At 41.4% G+C, this 18,807-nt stretch overlaps 1 protein-coding gene across 2 annotated transcripts in view; it reads right to left on the bottom strand.

Annotated features, from left to right (window-relative positions):
- Positions 1–16,565, bottom strand: part of KCTD8 (potassium channel tetramerization domain containing 8) — a 169,550-nt gene extending 152,985 nt beyond the window's left edge. Inside the window, exons 1-2 of one of the 2 annotated variants that reach the window (XM_073342146.1) lie at positions 15,269–16,565; positions 4,961–5,060 (exon numbers count right to left, since the gene is read on the bottom strand). In XM_073342146.1, coding sequence (XP_073198247.1) covers positions 4,961–5,060; positions 15,269–16,145 — 977 coding nt within the window. In that variant the 5' untranslated portion in view covers positions 16,146–16,565. The remainder of the gene's footprint in view (positions 1–4,960; positions 5,061–15,268) is intronic. The other variant, XM_073342145.2, reaches the window with a different exon arrangement.
- Positions 16,566–18,807: the final 2,242 nt, after the last annotated feature.

Here is an 18,807-nt window from a genome sequence, read left to right as displayed (position 1 = left end):
CTGGATAACAGTCTCCCATAGGAAGTGATGGAATGGTAGATTGGAAAACTAGATCGAACAAAACCCTAGTACAATAGGGCACTAGCTTGTGTTTTCAGAAAGACGTTCTATATGACCCAATACATCTTTCCCATCTTTAACTTCTATGATAGATAATTTATCTATCGTTATCCCATACTGACTCCCCTCATAAGTGAGGTGTCAAATACAGATGGCCAAAAAAATATTCAGATTCCAACATTTTTCAAAGCAAAAAGCTTTTGTTTGTGTGTGTTGGGGGGGGGTGTTGTTTTACAAAAAATTCTCAGTTATGAACAGCTCCAGTCATAAGAAGTAAGTCATCACATTGGCACAGTATGAATTGTAGCGACACACACACACACAAACTTTTTTCTTCTATCTCCAGTTATGCAGCACTCAAACAGTTTTACAGACATCTGAATAATCAGATCATATAATGCTTGGAAGATAGGATAGGAGAAGTTTTGTTTGATAGAAATGATTATTGATAACAAGGCGGGCTTATTCTCCTTTTGTTGTACATGTGAAATTCTCATTGATGTCAGTGTGGGTGTGACACTTTTCTATATATACACATGCTTTATACCTTAAAGTCTTTGTAGAAATGATGACACATGAGAGTTTGCCAACATTCTGCAGTGGGAATCAGTGTATTCGTCTATCCAATATTGCTCTCCCAAAATGGTCTGTCCATATTTATGAAACAGACCTTATTCATTAGTTCCCATATATTAGTTAAAAACAATTAAAAATTATTGACATAATTACTACAAACATAAAAATAACAAATTATCACTGCTTGGCCCCTGACTGGTATGGCTATATATTAAAAACAATTAAGAAACTGAACCTTCCTCTTCTCCAGAATTACTCAAATCCAAGCAAGAATACCAATTAAGTAATAGACATTGGATTCTATCATGCAAACGCTCACTCATGAGCATTAAAATGTCCCCTTGCAGGGCGAACTAACACAGACCAATACACCACTTAAATCTTAATGAAGTCCTATTTTGAGGCCTTAAGTGTTGCATATGCTTTTTGCTGGTCATTGACACAGGACTAGATTTCACCCGTTATTAGATCCTACTTATGGGAGTAGACTCATTTAAGTTAAGGAAATGATTATATAGGATGCAAAACCTAAAAAGGACAGTGATATTTAGTTGATTAAAATAAAAATAAAAAAAAACAATCAAGTACACAGATAATGCAAATAAGAGTTTGACCCTGTGCTAGGTATGACAACTTCAGTTTAGACATATGGGTTTTTTCTGTTCATTCAACCAGCATATGAATTTTAAGAAGAAAGCAAATTACTTTTTCCTCAAAAAGCACACACAATTTTTTTAATCAAAACTACAATCAAACACTTTCCCAGAAACACATTGGGATACCTTTGGTTCGTTCAACCTAACAGACTACCTCATAACTTTTTTAAGGTTGAAATGTAACATACTCTTCCACTGGACCTATGGTTGCCAACCCTCCAGGATTGTTCTGGAGCTTCCAGGAATTAAAGATTAATCTTTAATTAAAGATTATGTTATGTGATGAAACCTCCAGGAATACATCCAACCAAAACTGGCAACCCTGTTTGGGCCTGGCCCAGTTTGCAAACCGAGCATGGTTTTGGAGAGACTTCAGGATTCCTGCTCTCTAAGGAAATAAAGGCTGGGATCATTTTGGAAATTAATCTATCAGTCTGTGTATATGCGTGACTAGGATGTTATCCCGTGTAGTGACTACGAGCATTTTCAACAATTAAACAGGATTACAAGAAGAATGTTCAATTTGGAAAATGGGGAGGTGAACTGGTAACTTTGGTCCAGATCCTGCCCCATACTGTGGCCCCTTTACATAGCTCTGGTGGGGGACTAGCACCTTGGGGACTGCTACAAACTGAAATAATCTAGCTCAGTCTTAAACTGGCTTTGAATGATACAGGGGCCAAACTGGTCTGGAACAGTCCTTGAGATTGGGGATGTGTAAAAGATGCACACAGCCACTTTTGTTCTCCCTCCTCATCTTAGAGCTCAGACACAGCTGAAGATCTATCCTTTAAATTGATGAAATGGGCAAAAGTTCTTAATATTTATGGTCTCTTTGCCCAAACCGTGTTAGTGTTTGTTAAGGATGGCCAGGGAAGGAGGCTTGGGGAAGCCTGTATTTAGCTGTCTTCCAATGACCTCAAAACAAAAAACTGTTAGCATCTTTGAAAGTGGCATCATAATCAGTCTGGTATGTTGCTTTAAACACATTAGTCTTTCACTTTGGGGGACTCGTGTTTAACCGTGGGATTGTATCACAAGCTGAGTAAATTTATATTTATGGTCTCACTCTATCTAATCCCTAGTGAATATTTGTTCACCTCACAGATTCTCTTCATAATGTGGTACATTTAGCGTTTGCGGCACAGGGAAGGATCAGTAGTAGAATAGCAGCTATCATGCAGGTACAGAGATAACTAACATATAGTGAAAGTTTGTTATAGTAACCATTTAAAATCATGTCACTGAATCAACATCTGATATTGTCATGTTTTCAAGAAAAAAAAACTGGTTTGCTTATAGTAATCTCTCAGTGTCTGAGCAGTAGCTTAGTAGAAGTTCATGTTTTCAATAAAAATATCATATGGTTTGCGCACTCCTCTATGGAAAAGTAAAAAAGTTTCCCTGAAAGTATCACGATAAATAAATCCTTACAAAAGACACTGAAGTGATCTGACATCAAGAAGCAGTTCTACAAGATGTTACAGATCCAGCAAATGTTACGAATCCAGCAAAGGCAGCTTCTCCGACATTCTAGCTTTATTCCCAGTAGTAGAGTCATCCACAGGCAGTACATTCAGGCAGTACATTTCTGGAATGGCATCAAAACCAGCGTGCCCATGTAGTACCACAGTAAAAATGACTTAACATACATATTGGTCATCTAATACCTTTCTTCGCCTACAGTATGCAAAGAAAAGGTTTTCCCAGTCATTTTAAAAAATAAAATCAGAGATTAGACTCACAACAGCTCCACTCCTCTCCAACCTACGGGGTGACCATACCCTATTTTTAAATATGACTTTATTGTCGAAGGTATCAAAGCTAGACCTTACCAACATGTTTAAATAAAAAAAAAAAAAATCAGCTCATGGGTCTTGCTTGCTTTTATTAAAGTATAATGGTATTTAAAAGGTTCATGATACAGTTTTAACTGCAACAATGACATACCATTTGTAGGAGCTCAGATTGTTTTTACAGTTGATTCATTTATTATAAAAACATACTTTAAAAATACATACTAATATTCTTTATTTTTGCATGGTTTGAAATCAATACATAAACCAAATCTACGTCTTATTTGAGTAACAAGTAAAATTAATGTCCCAGAATGCTGGACTGGATAAGATATACTATTTTGGTTTGTTAAAGGTGGCAGAAAAAGAAATAATTTTCCTAGAACAGCAATTTACGGGTGCACAGTTTGATCATCTCTTTGCATTCAGAGACTTATGTTTGGGACGAATGACAAGAAATAGAATAGGCATCATTTATTTATTTTTAGACTGAATCAAGGTGTGAGCTGTCACCACTGCAAGGCAGGATATTCAATAAATTGCTTTGCTTTGGTTTTCTAAAAGCTAGGAGACTGATAAAATTGGCTGTGGTCCTGCGCAACTGTCTTACAGACCCAACAAGCCTAGATCCTGACATGATCAGAAATTTTGAATTGTTTTCAGGCTGTATGGTCGGTTTTAGATGCAGGCAAACATCGGTGAGGGAGTTAGTACCAATTTATTACCTGAGGGTGGATCCAAAAGATCTACATCTATGTGGATCTACCTGTCTTCTCTCCCAAGATGATGCCACATAAGAGTCCACAGAGGCTACTTTAGCCTTTTTTCTTGATTAGAGAAATCACCACTGAATGGCTCGGCTACCACTCTGTGGCCTGGAGAGGGCCCTGGAGATCTCTGTTGATCCGCCCACCCCAGGCACTCATGCTAGGTACTGAGCTGTAGATTTGGCACTTTAAGAGAAGCTGACACCTCACATAATATTTTATCAAAGTGACATTTTAAAAGGGGAAAAGTGCACTGTGTTTTTTCTTGTCTCTTTTTTTCCATTATGAAAACAAATGGGACTATCTTTATAAAAACACAGTATTTGTTTCCTGAAAGTTCATCTCTTCTTGCTGGTTATTCCCTGCTGATTAAGAAGTCATTATCACTTGTTTGTGACAATTTCCACAGAAACCACAGTGATCTCACAGAGGGCTATCTTCAGGTGGAAAATAAGCAACATAAATCCATGCAAGTGTCACTAGTAACAAATGAAAACAGGAAAGCAGAAAATGTTAAATGTAAAACAAAAATGTCTAAAACAGAAAAAATTTCAAAGTTTTTCACGAGGTATTACTGGATCTTTTTTATAATAAACATGTCAACTCAGAAGAGACAGCTTCCAGCTGAGCACCATGCTCTCAACACCCATAATTCAGACTGAGGAGCAGATGTTAAATGTGAAATCCATTAAGACCAATTAGATTTTCCAGAAGAAGGTACAGTAATAGCATGTGGAGGCAATTCCATATTACACAAAAGCACCAAGAAAAAGAAGTCAGACAGCTCAAAATGTAAGTTGTACGCTTTATCTGAAAAGTGACCAACCAGGATCTCCGTACTGAGCTGCCTGTAATCATTTCAAGTAAAGAACTAACTTTGGACTACTCTTTCAATATGAAAAACACTTTTATAGGATGTGATGGGGTGTCCACAGCACACAGCATTGTCAGTGTGGGGAGTGGGGTGGGCAGCCCCAACAAAATCTGCTCCCCTGGTAAGGATAGTTTCCCCCTGCTAAGCGTAGCCTCCCCCACGTATGGGTTAGCTTCCCCCTGGTAAGGGTTATATCTTTTAACAATGGAAAAAAAAATTTTATTTACATACCGGATTGGCGCTGGACCGGGTAAACAACGCCCCGCTGCCAGCTTTGATGCCCCGGCTGGCTGTGTTAAATATATTAGGGGAGTAATTCGGGTCGCTGGACCTATGGACAAGACATTTTTTTAATGAGTGGATTTCTCACGAGTCTGAGAAAAGAGACCTCCCTATTGAAAATGAAATGGGAGTTGAGGAAATTGAATTGATAGATAAGGACTGGGCGGATGATGTTTTATCATTTTTACCTATGGTTTTTACTAATGACACTTCTAATAATTTAGATGTGGACAATTTTAATCCTGGTTTTGAGTATTTAAATGCATTTGAAGATCCGTATTTTAAAGAATCTGGACATTTTAATACTAATTTAACTACTGTTTTTAGCAATATAGATACAGATAATTTAATTAATTTAGCAAATTTATTAAATAGTAGCTCATGGAAAGATGGCGTTTTTTATCTAGAATATCCCGTCAATTGTTTTAATTGTCCCATTTGCCCACAGATTTTAGCAACATTTGGAAAATGGGCAAAACATATTAATGTAGTACACAAAAGTAAGGCCATTAGAGTGGTCTAAAAAGTGGGGTAAATCCTTTCAATTCCACAATAGAGCATGCCACTACCCCACGTGCATGGCCAGGGAAGTGGATACCCCAGTGAAGGGCTATACCTGCTCAAGTTGTGTGATGGCTTTCCATACTAACTAGGGCCTAAGCCAGCATTGTAGACACAGGCATCCTGCAATTAGAAATGAACAGAGAAAAGAAAATATAGTGGCTAGGAGTAAGACTAGAGAGTCTACTTGCTCTTGATCTCGGATTTGGACGGATCATGAGATTGAGTTGCTTATTAAATTGGAGACCAAATATGTAGGGAAAAGGAATATAAATAAGTGTACTGAAAGTGAATTAAAAACAAAGACTAATAAACAAATTTCAGATAAAAGGCATGAATTGGCTAAGAGAAAGATTAAGAAAGATAGAGTTATCGATGAAGTGGGAGAGGTAGATAGGAATGAAGAGAATATATTGGAAGTTCTGCCTCATAGAGAAAAGCTTGCCACTAAAGAAGCATCCATATGTGGACAAGGTGGGGAAGGTATGTAGGCAAGGGAGACAAAGTAGGAAAGCTGGACAAATATTAAATAGCCTAGAGGAAATTGAAATTTTATTAAAGGAAAATCAGACTAAATACGTTGGGTGGGCAATGGTGGAAAAGTTGTGTAACTCATTGATATAGACAGATACGAGGAGCAACAGGAGATGAATAATAATAATAGAAAAGGGAATGGAGGGGTGGGTGATAGAAAGAGACAATCTAACACCATTCGGAGATATGCCACTAAGAAGGCTAGATACAAATGTTACCAACAATTATTTGTTAAGGATAAAAGAAGATTAGCATGCATAATTATGGGAGAACCAAATGGGGTAAATGTAATATTCCCCTCAAAGACAATGAGGCATATTACGTAGATACATTGGAAATTGGACATAGAAGTACAATAGGATGGCCCCTGCCAGCGAAAGAGTCGATAATGATTTATTATGAAGTCCTATTTCGGTGGATGAAATTAGGGAGGCCCTGAGAGAGATTTGTAAAGATAGTGCTCCTGGCCCAGATAAAACAACAGTGAATGATTTATGGGATATTTTTAACCTGGACTCCTTAATTCTCCTTAATTCTCATGAAAATTTTTAATATATGTTTTTTAAATAGGCAGGTCCCAGATATTTTTAAAGAAAATAGAACTATTTTAATTCCCAAAGTGCAAATTGAGGAAGAAATAACGAAACTATCCTCCTGGAGGCCATTGATAATAGGATCTGCAGTCAAAATTTGCAATAGCCAAAAAGGTTTTCCAGGATGTGAAGCGAATATCTCAATTTTAGACAATTTGATAAAGGAAGCAAAGTGGAATGGGGAGGAATTAGCCACAGTATTTGTGGATTTGGCCAAGGCATTTGATTCGGTGGGATATGGACATATTATGTCCGGCCTGAGGAGCTTTGGGATAGATGAGTACATTATAGAAATTATAAGGAAGACCTATACGATAACTGCACTACAAGGGTTTGGGTGAGTCTATTTTAATAAGGAGTGGGGTTAAAAAAGCGACCCTTTATCTTCTATTTTATTTAATATTGCCATGGATCCTTTGTTAACTAAGCTGGAAACCGAGGGCTCAGGGTTTTATGTTCAAGGGAATAGTGTCACATCGTTGGCATTTGCCAACGATGTGGCAATTTTAAGTGGGTCATATCAAGGGATGGCCAAAAATCTAGGAATTTTAGATTAGTATTTCTGCAGAAAACAATCTTTGGGTTTATATGAAAAAAAATAAGGGATTTCACATACTAGCAAAATAAAAGACTTATGTGATTAACCCCAAGAATAACTGGAGAATGGGTACTGAAATTATCAATAATGTACATCCAGGAGAATTCAAAAAATACTTGGGGGGCGAGGATAGATCCTTGGGATTGGAGGAATGTCTCTTAAGGACAAATTGATTGAATGGAAAAAGAAAAGGAGTACTTGTGGCACCTTAGAGACTAACCAATTTATCTGAGCATAAGCTTTCGTGAGCTACAGCTCACTTCATAAAAAACACCTATTTTTTCATGGTCTGTGTGTATAAAAATATCCTCACTGCATTTTCCACTTTTATGTATCCGATGAAGTGAGCTGTAGCTCACGAAAGCTTATGCTCAAATAAATTGGTTAGTCTTTAAGGTGCCACAAGTACTCCTTTTCTTTTTGCGAATACAGACTAACACGGCTGCTACTCTGAGACCTGATTGAATGGAGTGAGTTTAAGTAAGACTCCTCTTAAATCTGCCCAAAAACAGATGATTTTACAAACGTATATTTTATCTAGGCTATTTTATAATTTACTTTTAATTGAGCCCCCTTTTTATCTTTTATATGAGCTGGATGTTTTAGTTAGGAAAATAGCTGAACAGATTTTACATCTCCCAAAAAGTACCATCGATGAATTATTTTATGCAAGGGGAAGAAATGGAGGACTTGCATTAACCAAATTTAGTGTACAATTACCCAACACGCTTATCCGCAAATGACGAAGACATATTGTGTCTAAAGATAATTGGATAGATTTATCCTGTATGTATGCTGGAGAAAATTTAGTTGATAAAATATTGATTCTTAGCGCAGCAACACCAAATTCTAAGAAATGGAGGGAGGAGGAATTTTTTAGATTTTAGACTTTTTAGATGGTGTGGGTTGAGGTGCCAGGGGGTAGGTAAGTATTTTTAAAATGATGTAACTAGTAACTCAATTTTGAAAAGATCTGGTATGGTTGAATCCTCCTCATTGATTGCTGCATTACAGCTTAGGGCTAATGTTTACCCTACAATGGAAACATTGGCAAGAGGTAGAGAAGGATTAAATGCCACCTGTAGATGGTGTGGTAAGGCTAGGGAGACAATACCACATATATCTGGACAATGTTTTAAAACTAAAGATGCTAGGATAAGACGACATAATAGGGTAGTTTCTGCGGTAGTAGATAAGGTGTTCAAATTGGGGTGGAAATCAATAGTAGAACCTCAGTTGAGAACTAAAGAAGGAAATCTGAGAAAGCCGGATATTGTTTTTATAAAAGGAGATACTGTGGTGGTGGTGATGGTGGATGTTACAATTCACTGGGAGGATAACGCCGATAGTCTGGAGAAAGCCCACAAAGAGAAGGCTGCCTATTACCTCGAATTGGAGGAAGATATTAAGAAACTAACAGGAGGTACAAATGCCCACTTCTTTGGTCTCGTAGTTCGGGCTCGTGGCAAATGGAGTGAAGGAAATGATGATCTTTTAAAAATTTTAGGAATTGAGAGAGGTAAAAATTTTAAAGAAAATTTTTGTAAACTCATTTTATATGCCACTGCAGATATGATGGCTTATGTTCAGTGACAAGTAGTGATCCCAGAGCTCCATTCCATATATCCTACTCTTACTTACATTTTAGCTATTTTTCCATATTTTAAATTTATGGATTATCAGTACCTTTTTATCTATCCTTTCAGATAGCGGTTTCAAGTCATTAATAAATACTTATAAATTTGGATTGATAGCCTATTTTAAATTATTCTTTTTACTGGAATTGACTGGCGGACTGGATGCGTATAGTAACCAGGAAAGGGCAGGTAGTCACGCCTATACACAAATGGCCAAGCAGGCCAATTAACTCCACAGGTTGCACAAGGAAGAGGAGCCAGGGAGCATGGAACTAATTGAGAGCAGGCTCAGTTGTGCAAGAACAGGTGGGGCCTGTATAAAGCCAGGTAGCTGGAAACAGATGGGGGTTACTAGGAAAGGCAGCAGGAAGGCATGCAGCAGCCAGTTGCTGAGAGGAGGGTTAGGAGCTGGTATAACCAGAGAGAGAAGGGGAACCAGGTGTGGCAAGAAGCCGCTCAGAGAAGTATCAGTGAAGACTGGTAGAGGAAAGCCCAGGACTGTTGAGCTGAGGGTCCGTGGGCTGGAACCTAGAGAGGAGGGTGGGCCTGGGCTCCCTTGCCAGCCACCGAGGGAGTGGTACTGTGGGGCAGTGAAAAGGGAAAGTGCCTAGGACTGCTAAGATGAAGGAACTGTATTACCCCAGAAGGGAGGAACACTGAATGACCTAGCCGGAGGCCTGAGTCACGAAGAGGACACTGTGGTTCCTGGGACTGACAGAGGGGCTAAAGGCCAGAGGGAGAGACAGGATGATGACATACAAACCACAAAGGGGGGATTGACCTCAAGAGCTAATCCCCAGAGCAACCAGAAGGAGGAGCCAGACCACAAGTGAGTGGTGCACCCTGTGAAATGAGGCAACGGGAGGAGTAGGGCAATAGTCATCACATACTATGTAAAACCAGCCAATTAATCAACACTTTTGGATGACAGCTTGGAAGTGTACTGCAGAGAAGAAGCCAAGGAGGTCCCTTCTTTCTCTCCCCCTAATCCCATGTGTATGTATCATTATACATAGTAAGCTTTGTCACTCTGGTGTCATCTGGGACGTGGGGGAGACAGATAACTTCCAAGTATAAAACGGAATTTAACTTTCATGGGGGGATTGTACTCAATGTATCAGAGGGAAAAAAGCAGTCCACTCTCCTGTAGCTGTATGGGCTTTGCAGTGCCAATATGAATTAAAAAGTAATAACTTATTTTGGATTACTAAACAAACAGATATGACTTGTAATACAAGAAGCAGATCTGCTAAGCACTTTTCAGAGCTGAGACACAAGGTACAGACTAAAGGAGAAATTCTACCTTCAAACTTACATGTATGCAATGTATCCAAGGGCTAGATCTGACCCTAAAGAAGCTGTTTGGAAGTACATTTCTCACTAATCTAATGGATCAGTATATTTTAGTAATCAGTGTATAGCTTGTCATTCCTAGAAAACAGTTAAAGGTCCACAATCGACAAATAAACAGTCAACAAATCCTGAGGTCTGTGTGACTATTATATGATTAGTGTATAATTATTAACACTGAGCCTGGTAAGTCTGAGACTAACATGAATAACAAGATAGCTAAAGGATTTTTTTAAGTTGTTGAAAGATGAAAGCATGAATATGTAACAGGAAATTAGGCTTCTTTCCTACATAACACCAAATTAACATTCAGATGCGAGACGGAAAAAAAATTACAAACACAAAACTTTGTAACAGAATAAGATTCAACTATTCTAGTGCTTTAGTTGTGAAAACATGAAGGGCTCTTGTACCTTTAGGGCACCGCTCTGTGTTGAGTGCAGTATGACTACTACCAGCATCCTCAGTGAGAGTTCTGGGGAAATCGCCCTTGTAGCAGGCCCAATTCCTCCTCAGGTTCCAGCACGCATAGCAGAAGTGTGGCTGCTGTGCCATACTTGAAGAGACTGCAATATCCACTCTTTCCTATGCCCAGCCAGCTCGGCTTGTGGGTAAGGAGGGGATTATGGCACTGTCAGCTTCTCCCCTCCTTTGGGAGAATCTAGTGCCAGCAAATACATTAGCCCTGAGTAGTCCTTCCACTCATGGTGAGTAGCACAAAGGCAGGGGTGCAAGGGATAGCCATTCCCCCACTGCATACTGTGCCTGGGCCAAGCACAAGCTTGCCTTTACATTTCTAAAGCAATGTAACCAATCAAACTATTCTGTTTAATATGCACAGAATTACACCATCAATCTGAAATACAGTTCGTTTCAAAAAAACGATTTCAAAGTAGTTTCAGGTAGGTCACTGTGCTTTTTTCCCTCTGCCATTTTCTGTGATTTTACAAAACTTTTTCCTCTCCCCTGTTGCTGTGTGAAAGACAACCAGTAGGGAAAACGGTCTAATTATACAAAAGAAACCATAAAATTATTCTGAACAAAGTGCTCTGTCAAATGCATAAACCAAACAAACTGGAAAAAATAGGGAAAGTATTTTTCACTAATTTCTTTCAGCTGTAGGAATCTTAGGTGTTACTTTTAACAATAGTAGGTTAAAAAAAAAAACCCTCCAACGGGAGGAGAATTTTTAAGTTGAAATGTCATTTTTTAAAAAAAATAAACCACATGTTCTTTTTACAAATAAAAAAGAATGGAAAAATACAAAACAAAATAAAAATTACAATGATGTCTAATTCATCCCTCATATAATTACACTGAAGCCAATGGAGTTACACCAATGATTAATTCGCCCAATGATGTAAAACAGAGCACTGATCTTTACAGTAACATACAACACACTGCACAATCCAAAACAAAATATTATGAAAATCACGCAACAAAGAACTACAAATAGTTTCAGAGTAGCAGCTGTGTTAGTCTATATCAGTAAAAAGAAAAGGAGTACTTGTGGCACCTTAGAGACTAACAAATTTATTTGAGCATAAGCTTTCGTGAGCTACAGCTCACTTCATCGGATGCATGCAGTGGAAAATACAGTGGGGAGATTTATATACACAGAGAACATGAAACAATGGGTGTTACCATACAGACTGTAACAAGAGTGACCAGGAAAGGTGAGCTATTACCAGCAGGAGAGTGGGGGGAGGGGAGGGGGGGGACGGACCTTTTGTAGTGATAATCAAGGTGGGCCATTTTCAGCAGTTGACAAGAACAGTGGGGGGGGATAAACAAGGGGAAATAGTTTTACTTTGTGTAATGACACATCCACCCCCAGTCTTTATTCAAGTCTAAATTAATTGTATCCAGTTTGCAAATTAATTCCAATGTAGCAGTCTCTCGTTGGAGTCTGTTTTTGAAGGTTTTTTTTGAAGAATTGCCACTTTAGGTCTGTAATCGAGTGACCAAAGAGATTGAAGTATTTGAATGTTACAATTCTTGACGTCTGATTTGTGTCCATTTATTCTTTTACGTAGAGACGATCCGGTTTGGCCCATGTACATGACAGAGGGGCATTGCTGGCACATGATGGCATATATCACACTGGTAGATGCGCAGGTGAATGAGACCCTGATAGCGTGGCTGATGTGATTAGGCCTACTTATTTAAGCCTAATTAATTTAGGCTTGAATAAAGCCTGGGAGTGGATGTGTCATTACACAAAGTAAAACTATTTCCTCTTGTTTATTTTCCCTCCTACTGTCCTTGTAAACTGCTGGAAATGGCCCACCTTGATTATCACTACAAAAGGTTCCCCTTCCCCTCCCCGCTCTCCTGCTGGTAGTAGCTCACCTTTCCTGATCACTCTTGTTACAGTCTGTATGTTAACACCCATTGTTTCATGTTCTCTGTGTATATAAAATCTCCCCACTATATTTTCCACTGTATGCATCCAATGAAGTGAGCTGTAGCTCATGAAAGCTTATGCTCTAATCAATTTGTTAGTCTCTAAGGTGCCACAAGTACTCCTTTTCTTTTTACAAATAGTTTGAGGACAATAAATAATTCTGGATCAGGCACTAAAGGCCAAATCCAGTTCCTACTGATGTCAGTGGCAAACTCCTCTTGTCTTCACTGGGACAGGATTGACCTTAAGGGGACATTTAATTTAATGTAGAGTCTGTCCTGTAAGCCCTCCATGTGCAAGATTCTCAAGACCCACATGAGGCTTACAGAGTCAAGACCATAATTGATATATTTAAAAGTAAAGTAAAATTCCGAACTAAAAATAAAGATTACTCCTTTGTCATGAATATTTAAAGTTTGCAATGCTTCAGTGGACAAGAACAGATCTTAAAGTTCTAACAAAAAATATAGATTAATAAATATAATTAATAGAGCCATAATATTTCTGTTTGTCTTTTCACATTTGAATAAAAATCAGTGTGCTTTATTGAATATTAATCTTTTAAAAAATCACTATTAGATTAATATACACAGAAATATATAATTACATACTTGGAAAACTATTTCTGGAAAAAACAGAACTTTGGATATTTTCAGTCTCAGTTATAACCATTGGAAATTTATTATATATTTAGGAATATCTATGCATATCTCCCCACCACACACACAGAGGGGGAAACTAATCATTAAAATAGTTTACAAAGTCGATCCAGAAAAGTGAAATGAAAGCCCTTCTAACAAAACTCAAAGTGTTTGTCATCTTAGTTAAAAGCAGTGTGATTTTATAGACCTTGGAAATTAATTTTTAAAATATCAGTTTAATACACACTGTTATATATCTTATAGAAAGATAATCAGCAGCTGGATGGTGCTGACCATCTACATAACACAGTGTAGTATGCATTATGGAATTAATTTTCCTCTGATGGCCAAGCTGTTAAACACTCTGCCCAGCTATGGCTTTGAACGCAAAACAGGTTGCTTCATTTAGTTTTACTAGGGGAGAAGTTAGAAGCGGTTCTATCTACCTCCGAATCTCCCCGGCAGATGTTTTACTAAAATAGGCCCCCTGTGCTCAGAAAGCATGAAAGCACACAAACCCAGGAGGAGCCATTGAAGGGAAAACGATTATCTCTTCCACAGGCTTCAACTCAACTCTCCAACGCATTAAACAGGTTTAAGCCTTCTTGGGTCTTTGAAAGAAACAAAACTCTGCCACTTGATTTGGTGTTTTCTATTCCGCTGTGTTCTCATTAGTCCAAATCGCTCTCTATCATCGTCCTACACAGTGCACTTGGTGCGATTTAAAGCGTGCAGTCTAACAACAAACGTCCACATGTCATTCTGCCATTTTCGAAAGACACGAAGTCTGTAAGTATACCACGGTACACTATAAAAGAATTGTTTAAGGCGTGCATGCCATGGAATTTTCTTCTCTGATGCCCTTTGGAAAGTGGATTCTCTCATCACGGTTCAGTTCTATCCTTCACTGAAAATGTGCCCAGATGGAGTCTGTTTACTTTGCAGTTAATGAGAACGGAAGGAAATGTAGCGATAAAATATTAAAACCCTTCCTTGCTTCCAGCACTGCTGTTTTAATCTTTGCAAAGCCCAACTTGAACAAAAACGGTGAAACCCTCAAAGTCAGACATCACTGCTCTCTCCCAAACTCACGTACATCTTTAAAGAGAGAGAGATAAAAGCAAGGCTGGTGGTTGTTACTCTCGACAGCTTTTGACTAGCGATAACTATGGTTTTGACGTATGATAAAAAAAAAAATCTGAAATATCGTGGATTCACTCAGAACCTCTCTCCAGCTTCTTAACATTAGTCATTACACCTAACAAGCACCAGCCCTGCTCTTAGCCAGTCCCTATGCACTGTATTCAGAATCAATTTCTTACAAATTCCAGATTAAGCTCTTTTTACATATGGTACAAATAAATACTCACACACCTGCATTGTAAAGCTATGAGTTTTCATGAATGACTGCTGCTTCCTACAGGGCGTTTAGTTCAATCCTATGGACATTTTGAAAGGGGAAACAGTGTCTGACTGGAACAAATTAGAAGCAGAGGGACCACAACCTGTTCTTCCAAAGGCGCCTCCGTTAGGATTGCTTTGACTCTGTCCCCCACCCCAAAGTGCAGTAGTTTCCTTGCTTTGTCCCCACAAAGCAAAAGCAGCAGCAAAAGTAAGTGGGATTTGATCTGTCCCCCGGGGGGGGGAAGGGGAAGACAGCAACTAGCCCTTTTCTACATCTTTAAATAAATGCTGCCAAGTCTCTTCCTCCAACCTTTTTTTTTTTTGGGGGGGGGGGGATGAATATTTTAAAGTATTTTATAAGGGAGGGTTTTGCATTGAGGCATGCACAAGATCCCACTCAGAACCGGCCCCTGCTCCTGGGCACTGCAATCGGGCTGAGTCCCGGCGGAGGAAACCACCAGCCTGCCCCACCACACACACACCAAGCCCTGGGCCTGCCTCCCTTGGGACTACTGCCAGGTGGGCAACTTACTGTAGAAGATGTACTCGGTGTAGCTGCTCCAGATCTTGTCCTCCCTGTACTGGTTGATGAAGGCGGCGGTGCCGGTGGAGTTACAAGCCACCATGTGGAAGCCGGCCTCCGAGAGCCGGTCGAACGCCTGCTCCAGGTAGGTGAACTTGAGGTAGAAGCGGGAGGTGTATTTCTCCGGGGGCCGGTCGGGGTCCCGGCTCTCGTTGAGCGTCTCGCCGAACACCTCCTTGGCCAGCGCGATCCTGCCGCACACCATAATCCGGGCCACCCTGCGGAACTTGGCGTCCGCCTGGTTCTCCCGCACCGTGGTGTACGAGCCCCGGTAGCCCACGGTCAGGAAGCCCGAGCGCTTCTCCAGGGCGGCCCCGGCCGCCGCCCGCAGCAGGAGGTCGCCGCTGCCCTGCGAGTTGCTGTCCTCCAGGTCGCTCTGGCAGCCCTCGTCGTTGAGCGAGCCCTGCTTGGTGACCTTGGGGGAGAGCAGCTTGACCAGCTCCCCCAGCTGGAAGTACTCGGCCTCCCGCAGCAGCCGCTCCTTCTCCGGGAAGTGCTCGGGCAGGGCCAGCTGCTTGTCCCGCAGATAATCCAGCACGTACCTGAAGAGGAAGCCGTCGCGGTCGATGAAGAAGCGCGCCCGGCTGTCCCTGGGCAGCTCCCTGGCGGCCGCCTGGCTGCCCCGGCGCGGGGAGAACATGCTGGCCAGGGTGCTGTCCGGGACGCTGAGCAGCGTGGAGTGCTTGGTCACATACACCTGGCCGCCCACGTTCAGCTCCACCACCTCGGGGAAGGGCGAGCAGGACGGCGCCGGGGAGGAGGACCCCATGTCACTGATGGGCAGGATGCCGCTGCCGCCGCCGCCGCCCGTGTCCTTCAAAGCCATGGCTGCAATGGACGGAGGGAGCGTCTCTAAGCCCCCCTCGCCCGGACGGCGCGCGTCTGCTCAGGCGGGCTGGCTCCGCGCGGCTGGAGGGCTCGGCCCACGTGTGCGCCGGGCTCCGTGCCCCAGCTGCAGGGAACTTCCCCGGGGCGCGCCCTCTCCCCCTCACTGCCCCATGCGGAGGGCTCTTCCCGGGCGGGGCTCCGCTCAGTGCCCCCCCCGCCCTCCTTCCCTTGGAAGCGTCTTCCCAGGCGTGGGCCCCGCTCCCTGCCCCCAAAGAGGGTGCCAGTCCCAGCGCCCCAGCTAGAGGGCTTTCCCAAGGCGCTGCAGCCCCTTTAGCGTGCCGCGCCGTCCGCAGGAGTGCGAGGGGCGGTGTGTGGGACCAGCTCCCTCCCGGTATGAAGAGCCCTGCCTCTGCCCGCCGCTGCCTCCCCGCTGTGCCTGAGCAGCAGCAACTCCCAGCCCCAGGCGGCAGCAGCTCGGGAAAGCCGCGCTGACGTCAAGCCCCGGCAGCAAGAAGTGGCTGGAACTTTGCAAGCGGCTGTCCCTTAAAGGGGCAACCTGAAGGGTGTTACTGGGAGTGGTGGAAAACCGGATCGTGCCAGGTTTTATCCCAGTCCCCTACATTCTACTGCCTAAATTATTCTGGTGCGCCGCTAGGAGAAGCTGCACAGCTATTAAATTCAAAACTGTAAAACTGCAGGTATGCAACCAAATATTAGCCAGGTCCAGCAGGCTACAGGCTGTATTGGGAGTGCGGCAGATTTTTTTTTTTTTTTTTTTTGGTGGAACTGAAGAATCAATAGGTCTTCTCTATTTCTGGTTTTGTGGCTAAAATTTGCAGGATCCAGCAGCCAGATCTGAGTTTTTGCTGTGCTGTTTCAGTGCGGTTCATCAGAGTCTGGATTTTCAAGGTGCAGTAGGAGCAGCTAAATATGTTCTTTATTTAGGCAGTGGAATTTGGGTGATTTAGACCCCCCAAAATGGCCGGTTCCATGAAGGTCCAGGTGCCACATCCTGGTTTTGGTGGCACCATTGAACCCGGATGCATTGCCATCTGGAATTTTTGTTAGTATAGGAGCAGCTAAACTTGTTCTCTGTTTGTTTAAGCAGTGGAATTTGCAAAGTGGGAGCCCAAAACTGGCTGGATTAGTGTTCCCAATGTATATATTTGTAATCTGTCCTGAAAAGATGTAGAGGTCTAGATTTTTTTGGTGTAAAATGAGTTTCTACATATGTTTGTAGATATTTGTATGTCAAAATTAGGGGTTGTATATTAGAACTGGGGGTTTTGAGGCCTAAAATTCGATGCAGGTGCCACATCTTGGTATTTACAGCCTGTTATGCTTGGATATGTCTAGGTCTGGGGGCATTTTTTTTAGTACAATAGGAGTAGCTAGACTTGTTCTCTGTTTAGGTAATAGAGTAGCAGCCATATTAGTCTGTATTCGCAAAAAGAAAAGGAGTACTTGTGGCACCTTGTTAGTCTCTAAGGTGCCACAAGTACTCTTTTTCTTTTTCCATTTAGGTAATAGAAATTGGGAATTTGAGCCAGCAACTGGCAGGATCCACATGCCACATCTAGGTTTTTTGTGGTGCTGTTGTGTCATGGCTCAAGGTATTTTTGTACAGTAGAAGGAGTTAGAATTGATCTCCATTGAGGTAATGGAATTTGAGGGCTTGGGTACAAAAACCAGTAGGCAGCAGGTAGATTCCATTTTTGGGGAGGGGGAGCATTTCTCACCCAGTTGGTAGGCGGCACTGATCACCAAGTGCCTGCACTGGAAATGTCAAAGAGGACCACAAGAAAACGCAATCTCTCATTTTACAGAAGTAAGGAACAGGTAGGAGTGACTGAGTTTAGATTAAACTACAAATATTTCTGGTACTACTTTTACAAGCCTTGATTTAGTGTGATTTTGACCACTAAGTGTGGGTTTGTAAAACCGATAGGTGGTCCTGAGAATGAATGAACTAGAGGAAAGGTTTCAGAGTAACAGCCGTGTTAGTCTGTATTCGCAAAAAGAAAAGGAGTACTTGTGGCACCTTAGAGACTAACCAATTTATTGAGCATAAGCTTTCGTGGAAACCGATATGCATCTGATGAAGTGAGCTGTAGCTCACGAAAGCTTATGCTCAAATAAATTGGTTAGTCTCTAAGGTGCCACAAGTACTCCTTTTCTTTTTTCTAGAGGAAAGGGTGTTTCACCAGAAATGGAATTAATTCCCCTGTCCTTTCTAATGTTATGAGATGTTTTGTTTGAAATGCTCATGAAGGTCAGAAAGATCAGTGTTCAAATGGCTGGGTAATTGGGAGACATGGGGGTTGGTTTGTTCATTGGCCTTTTTTAGTCACCAGTGAAAATGATTTCATTGTTTTGCCCTAGCTAAAATCATGGCTCCTCTGAAGTCAGTGAAAGTTGTGCCATTAATTTCAAAGGCTGGGTTTTGCAATTAACAATTGCACCTTCTATTTAAGAGACCTAGGACTGGAACATGATAGCTGGGATGTTGCAGTGTAGGACTGAAGTGTGGTAAGGGCTTTTAAGGAGCTAACCCTTCCCTTTCTTTACCTTCTCTTCTTCCCAAAGGCATTACGCCTATTCCTGCCTGATGTCATGCCTCCAGCCACCATTAAGGAAGTAATGCATCTCCCCAAACCCCC

This window comes from Lepidochelys kempii, chromosome 4 (genome assembly GCF_965140285.1).
Source record: "Lepidochelys kempii isolate rLepKem1 chromosome 4, rLepKem1.hap1, whole genome shotgun sequence".
In the NCBI taxonomy this organism is placed as follows: Eukaryota; Metazoa; Chordata; order Testudines; family Cheloniidae; genus Lepidochelys; species Lepidochelys kempii.
Note: the sequence above shows the minus strand (reverse complement) of the source record. Positions and strands in the feature narration are given on the sequence as shown.